Source organism: Anser cygnoides, chromosome 7 (assembly GCF_040182565.1).
Source record: "Anser cygnoides isolate HZ-2024a breed goose chromosome 7, Taihu_goose_T2T_genome, whole genome shotgun sequence".
Taxonomy (NCBI): domain Eukaryota; kingdom Metazoa; phylum Chordata; class Aves; order Anseriformes; family Anatidae; genus Anser; species Anser cygnoides.
The window spans coordinates 22,135,058-22,142,771 of NC_089879.1; the positions used below are offsets into that span (position 1 = coordinate 22,135,058).

The 7,714-nt window shown below is 45.5% G+C and overlaps 1 protein-coding gene across 14 annotated transcripts in view; it reads left to right on the forward strand.

Moving 5' to 3' along the window:
- Positions 1 to 2,980, forward strand: part of SGMS1 (sphingomyelin synthase 1) — a 93,589-nt gene extending 90,609 nt beyond the window's left edge. For all 14 annotated transcript variants that reach the window (XM_067000326.1, XM_067000332.1, XM_067000328.1 and 11 more), the window contains one exon: positions 493 to 2,980. In XM_067000326.1, the coding sequence (XP_066856427.1) occupies positions 493 to 665 (173 nt within the window). In that variant the 3' untranslated portion in view covers positions 666 to 2,980. The remainder of the gene's footprint in view (positions 1 to 492) is intronic.
- Positions 2,981 to 7,714: the final 4,734 nt, after the last annotated feature.

Sequence of the window (7,714 nt, forward strand, 5' to 3'; positions counted from 1 at the left end):
GAGCATGCGGAGGCTGGGGCAGGGTTCGCTCCCTCCTCTGGATGGGTTGAGGTGCCTTGCTCACTGGTGTGCATGCACACAAGTGGACTTGCAAAGGATTCTGGAGCTACAGATAATTTCAAATATAGTTATGGAAACAGCCATGCTTTGGGGTGGGTCTTTTCCATTCCCAACAGAGAGGTGAGATTGACCTTTCTTGCCCATCACTTTTTTCCAATGGGGCTGTTTAGCAGCTGAGGACTTGGAAATGATGGTGAGCCTCACTTCAGAGCAACTGGTCATGTGTGCAGGAAGGCTGTGGAAAAGTATCTTGGCTCCTCTTGATCTTTGTCCATGTAGATTTTTTTGGCAGGTATCTACACATACCAAGAGATTTTTGGAAACAGCTGTAAGCAGAATGCCACTGATGTACGGTAGAAATCAACATGCAGTGAAGTCATGCAAGTGGTATGCTCTCTTGTAATTTTTTTTTTCCTAATTATCTTTCTGCAGGTGCTAAAAGAAGCTTCCCAAACCAACCTCCTTGCGAGGGTCTGGTGGTACAAGCCCTTCCAGTACTTCGAAAAGAATGTCCAAGGAATTGTACCTCGCTCCTACCACTGGCCCTTCCCCTGGCCGGTGCTGCATCGAGGCAGGCAGGTGAAATACAGCCGACTGGTGAATGACACATAACAGTGTGTTGATGGACAAAATGGGGGGGAAAAGGACCTGTCCCAAGTGCTAAGAACTCCATACGAGAAGATGCCATAAAAAATAAAAAAATCAACCCCTCCCTAACCCTTTCTTTTAACAGTTACCTTGACTTAATCTATTCAGTTACCTGGTAAGCACTGTGATCTTTTTTTCTCTCCAAAGGATCTGCGTTGGACAACAATAAAGAAAATTTAACTTATCATGCACTGTTACACATTTCTTGTTAATAGATTTGGGATTTTCATTACCCATCACCATGTTCCTTTGTATATGATGCGAGAGCATAAATGAAATCTTTTCTATCATAAGTTCTGGTCTTTCCAGTCACGTCTGGGAATAATGCATATTATTTTCTTGGGAAAACATACTTTTCATATCTCTTGCCCCAAAGATTGGGCTGTAAGCCATTTTCTAGCAAATGACTATATGAAGGTTTCTGAATACCTGCATTGGGGTAAAATCAAGAAATCTTTCTACCTGTTGCACCGTGATACAAATAAGATGATAGACACAGGAAGGTTTGGTAATCTTGATTTTGTAGAATCTGCAGTGACTGTGTCAAAAAGTGTGCAAAAAAAAAAAGTTGTAAAGTGATTTTCTAAGTATTTCCTAACTTTATTTTTCAAAATGTGTATGAAAATTAAATTTAAAAAGATTTTTACATGTCAGAGAATAGAGAGTTAAAATTTAAAGAAAATGCTTCTTGGGAGAGAGAGATTTGTCTATGTTTCTAGTGCCTTTCTTGTCTTGATTGTATGGTTAGTAGGCAGTCTTAAATGTTTTTATTTAAAATAAAGTATTCCATGAAAGCAGAATTATATATACTGTATAATTACTAATTTTTGCATTTATAGCTAAATTAAACTGGAAATTTGCTTATAATGTTGAAATTGCCATGTCTAGGGAAAAACCAAATAGAAAGGGTCAGATCTTGTTCACACATTGTGGGCAGATCATACTAAATATATCACTTTATTGTCTACTTGGTAGCTGTATTTTAAAAAGAAAACAGCCATGAATTCCTGTTTTTTAAGAATTTTACAAATGATCACTGAGTGAACTAGGAGTGGTTTCTCCATCCCGTATTGAGATGTTGTTGAAAAACAACAAAGATATTCTATTTCTTTAAAATATTTGTGCAGAAACTGCATGTAATTATAAGTTTCACTCCTACCATACATACTGTATGTCTGGGGAAGTATTCTATCCTAATCTTGCCAATGTGCAGAACAAAATAGTTTTTTTAAGAATGATGAAGAGAAAATATATATATAAATATATATATATATCCATTCTGTATTTTACGTGAAGCAGAGTTATCTTCTGTAGGGTTTTTGTGTATTCACAAGGTGATATTTGTATTGTAAAACAACAATGGTGAAGGAAAATAAAAAGGCTTTTGAAAAATGTAGTTTCCTTTATCTTCTTAATATTAATTTTAAATTTAAAGTTGGGTTTATTCTTCTTAACTTTGCCTTTAATTTTACATGTTATTGCACTGTAGGCCATCAAATTTGGACTGTATGGAAACTGCATTAATTTTGAATTGCTGTTCACCTTTGGCAAATCAGTGCCTTATCTGAAGTAAATGCTATGCAATAGATTCTGAACGTTTGGGAGCTGGGAGCAGATCTGAGAAGCCTTCCTTGGAACCATCACCAGGGCTTGAAAAATCTACCCCAAAACTGCTGGGATGGAGCACATTGCAGGGTAAACACCCATAACCCCAGGAGCTACCAATCTTGTTGCTTTAACTGAGAAAAAAAAAAAAAGTCAAATTTCTGTGAGTACATTATGGTGAAATTGGTGAAGTGTCATTTTTTAATTTTATTTTTTGATGATTTCTCTCTACTTCTCTGCCCTGTTTCTCAGCCTAAGACCGCCTTGAAGAATCAATCCCGTGTTCTGCTGCTTTGCCTTGCTGTTGCTTGGGATGCTAGACAAGACTAACCCATTTCTTACCACTTCGCCCTGGGAGGGATTTCCTCATGTCCCACATTTCTTTGCAAAACTCTTTGCAACAGCATTTGCAGAGCTGTCTGCGAATTTCAGGGATTAGCTCCGCATGCTTTGCCTTGAGTTGGGAGTTATTATCTTTGCAACTATGTGGTTGAAAGCTGAGTTTAAAAAAGCTAACCCATCCAGAGATGATTGCTTGAGAAACTTCATGCTCCCAGACATAAATGAATGAGTAGATTTTTCAAGACCTGGCGTCACGCACATCAAAACCATTGACATAAGTAAATGTATGGATATATGCACATGACATTAAATGGAATCTGCTGAATTCTGCATTGTAGTGTCTGACTTACTGCATGGATCTGGCTAAACATGGTTTCATTTTTTCACAGAAGAGCTGTGCTGTAATAAAGCATGCTGTCTTGAGAATAACTGGGCAGGCAGTGACATTAAGCTCAGCAATACGGCATAGCTCTTGTCACTGCCAAGTCTGGAGGAGGGGACCAAGGGAACAGATAGAGGACAAAATTCTGTGTCAGTGCTAACTGCAGGCTGCGGTGCTCGTGCTGCCTTGTTCCTCTCCTTCCTGTCAGTAGCAGTGAATATATGCTCAGCAGTGCCAGCTGTTTAAGGTGGGCAATGGCTTGTGATGGCGCTAACGTTGCGGGTGGTGGAGTGCAGCTGCTTGTTGTTCAGCATTTCAGTAATGATTGGGGATCTCACGTTTCCCACCGTCAGAACACGAGCTGCGTTTCCCCCAGGTTACTCAGGTATGATGCTTGTACCCTGATGCTGCTGCCTTCACTCCCTGAAGGAGCCGTAGCCAAGAGGTGCTGCTGGAGGCTTCTAACGCCCTCTGGAGCAGGGTATTTCTGGGGTAAGCTTCTTGGGCAACTTCCAGGGGCAATCCTGTCCCCATCCTGAGGCTGAACCACCAATTGCTCATCCCCTTGCTCTGGGATGCCCCATCCCAGTTTAGTTTTCAGTCCTTTCAGGTGGGAAAAGTTTTGAGACCTGTAAAATACAGAGAGGGAAAGTTCTTGAGGAGCACAGGCCAAGCAAGGGTAACAACCACTTGTCTTTTTTGTTCTCTGCAATGATCGATTATTGCCCATCAAGCTCAGCCCTCCTGCTTTGACTTGGGGGCGGCTGCACCCCTTGCCCTTTGCTTGTCCTTGTTCTGGTGGCAGGGTATTGGAGTGCTCCCCAAGGACGAGCCACCACGAGTTACTGCTCCAGCAGCTTTCCCAGTCTGATTCAGCAGCTGTTGGAGCAAACATTCACGTATGTATTTGCAGGAAGGATTCGTGGCTTCCTATTGACTGTTTCCTAGGGACTGCTTCCAGACCCCACCTACCAGCAGAGATGAACCCTCCATGTGGTGCAGCGTGGTGTTCCCATGCATCTCAAGAATACACATAGCAAAAAATCAACACCAATTTTCTTACACGGGCCCAGCATTTGGAAGTCTAGCAAGTTTTGGGAGCAGGAAGGAACCCCCCGACTTGGTTGCAGGTGGTTTTCAGCAGCAGCTCTGGACCTGGTGGTTCACGTCACTGGCAGGCAGTTGGTGTGTAATGGGCGTAGAGCAGCCCAGCCTCTATCTTCTGCCCAATTTTTTCACAGGTACAGCTGGAGTTAGCTTGGGAAGGATCTGCCCCATTCTGCCATGTCATTTTTTCTGTCCCCAGGCTCAGGGAGCAAGAAGAGTTTCCCAGAAAGGCTTTCCCAATCTTGGGCTGCAGCTCTTTTGCTTTGCACGTGCTGCTTGGCTTGTCCTCGGAGTGGCTCCTGCCTGGTGCTCTCCTGCATCCCAGGTAAGGGCCATGCCTGTGTGGCTGCTGCTCTGCAGCTTTGAGCAAAACAGCCTGGGGTAAGAGAACGACTGATAAATGCTGGTTTGGGTGCAAATGTGGATGTTTGTTGACTTTTGTTGTCACCAAAGTGTTTGTTTTCTAACAAATGCTTCCAAATATGACCAGACACCACGTGAATTTGTTGCAGGTTGGTGAAGGGCTTGAGGGGAAGCAAGGGCTGGGGGGGGGGGAATGTGCTTTGTCCAGGAGAGCACAGGCTGAAGCCAAAGTTAGCTGCTGCCTGGTTTCTTCCAATGTCTCCTCCACTCCTAAGCACCAAGAAGACTGCCAGCTGCCCTGGCTTCCTCCACTCAGGAGCTACCACAGGCTCCAACCCACCCCAGGCTGCTCCCAGCCCCATCAGCCTGATGGGGGCAGCTTCTGCAAGAGCTTTCCCTCGGTCTGCCTTCACCCCTGTTAGAAACAAAGCCCTTCATTCAAAGTTTTCCCCACGTAATGATTCAATGCATCTGCCTCCCTAGACTTTGCAAAGCAGCCGCTGAGCTGAGGGGTCTCTCCCTTGGATCCAGTAGTGATGCTCTGGGTGACTTCTGGGAATTGCTTCTGCTCAGGCTTTGCCACTGGTTGCTTGCGGCAGCACTGGTCGCTGGTCACCGTGGCACAATCTTGTGGTTCATCGCAATGGCCTCAAAGCAGTAAAAGGTTGTTCTACAGGTTGTTAAAGGAATGAGAAATAGGTTTGGTGCCTTTAGCTTGGAGCATGCAGCACAAGGTAACCTCCACAAGCCCGCTAGATGGTGTTTCAAAGCTTTGTCTGCATTACCATAATTGCACATTTCCTTTTTCCCTGGAAGTAAGACATGCTAGCAAACAAGTCACTTGAACAACAATTGGTTTTCTTTATTTTTAGCTCATCTTGACTTCTTGTATGTGGAACAGGTCAAGCAGTCAGAGCTATGAGTCTGAGCGCAGGAAAGAGATTAGCGTGCACTTGCCCACGTAGTTGTTGTGGTGGTGGGTGGCTGAGCCTCTGCTAGTGCTTATTTTTACTCTCCCACTTAATATTTTATAGACTTAAAGGACAACAGAGGGAGAAGGAGCTCAGTTATCTGTTTCTCTGTCCTGATCTCTCCCCGTTGGCTAGAAGATGCAGCTCCATATAGTCAAGAAGTGAGAGATGCTGCGATTTTATTTTTCAGCCTTGCCACGTATTTCCACGCATTGCCTGCATTTTGATGGAGCAATTGAAACGCACCTCCCGATTTCATCTTGCAACTGGATTACCTTTGGGGGTGGGGAGGCATTAAATCCAGGATTAAATTTTTGGAGGAGATTTCGATAACTTGCTGCAGTCACTAGCTTTGTGCTGCTTTCCCCACCCTGTTCCCCCCACCTGTGCATGGAAGGGATGACTTGTCTGTGCCTCGTGCCCTTCCATGGCTGGGCCTTCTTCTGCCTTTTAGCTGATGGAAACCTCAGCCAGGGTAGGCGACAGTAAGTGGGATGCTTCAGCTTTGAAACCAACAGCATAGTGTATGAAACAGGGAATGGGCGTTTGGCTCTTTGCTGCTGCTTTAAATGATCTCTGGCAAAATATTTTCCATTCCTGGTGACATCTGAGGCTTTAAGCTACTTGCATTTAATCTGCAGATGGATTTAAAGCATGTGATCTTAAGGATTTTGAGGTGTTGCCTTGTTCAAAAAATGACCGAGAAAGCAGCAAAAATTGCCAGGACTCGGTTGTCTGGAAGTGCAGGAGGGCACCCCTAGCCGTCTCCCAGAGGGAAACGTGCTGCTTGCTGCCACAAGTAGGCCTGATCCTGCTCCTGGGAGCAGTTTTTGGCTACGGAGCCTACCTCCAGCCTGGCCAGAAGAGTTCCCACAGCACACAGCTCCTGTGGGCAGGGAGAGGCATTTCCACAGCCAAACCCAATGGGACAAGCTGTCCTGGCAAAGGGGTGGCAGAGGTGACTTCACCAGGGCAGCCTGTCCTCTGTGTTCCAGTTCCCCAAATAAATAGTTTCTGGTGAAACTCATGAATTACTGTGTCGGCCCCTGGAGGCAGAAGATGCTCCAGAAGGAAATCATTGCATGTCCAAGGCATTGGACAACCACCCAGGGAGCTTGCGGAGGATCTCTTGCTCCCACCTAGTGCTTTCTGCGTCGGTCCGGAGCCGCCTGCTGCTATGTGCCAGCCTAATGGGAGGGCTGTACTCAAGCATGGCCATGATTTCCGTGACTTCACCCCAAACCTCAGCCCTTCACCCGATGGAGCTACCTGCTGCTGCCCAGAGCAGGTGTGTGAGTGTTTTGACCAGGAAAGACGGGAAGGAAAGTCCATGTGGCGCTGCCTGAGTCGCACCCCGGCGTGTCCTTGTCAAAGCCCCAAACGCTTTTTGCTGATGTCTCTGTGCAGAAATGTTATCTCCTGCCATCAGGATCCTCCCACGTCCATATCAAAAGGACTTTGGCCATTCCTTGTTAAATAAACATAATTATGTAAAAGGCTTCATAATTGCTTTCCCCACTTCGCAGCCAGGATCCCAGGCTGTGAACATCTTGGGTCCGTATGAATAGCACACCCAGACTGGGAGCTGGTGCTCATTTCATTTCTCTGCTACAGAAACCTGCCAGGGTTTAGCAAACAGGCTTGAAAGGAAGTTTCCATTCTCCAAGTACCAAGGCCTGTGGTGTGCCCAGCCTTGTTGGAGAATTGCCCACAGCTGTGGGGTGTCTTCTGTGGCTTCCCAGACACCAGGATTGGCCCCCAGAATAATGCGGTATTGAAGCAGGCAGATTCAGTGGCAGCAGAAACCCTTTATGGCTTCAGGGACAGTGGCACAAAATGTTCCAGCTTAATGAAGAAAATCTTGGGCAATGCAGCGCATTATTTTGGAAAAAGAAAATGTCAGCCTATTCATTACCCATCCGCCTTTTTGATGGTGGCAGAGGCAGACAAAATTTCAGCCTGGTTCTGCAGCAGATCTATCCTCTTCCTGGCTGTGTGCATGCGGTGAGTTAGGCCAGCTCGTGGGTCTCTTCTGGGCTCTTCTTTTTTTTATGCGTTAATCGATAGAAAGACAGCAAAATCAGTGTGAAGCTCCAGGACAACCTTTTGAAGATGCTCAAAACCCCGCACCTCATCCAGCAGGCGGGGAGTCACTAGGCAGCTGCATTTTACAGGCACAAAGCACCAGGTGCTTCACCCCAAGCGTGAGGCTAGAGCTTTTGGTACAAAATGAAGT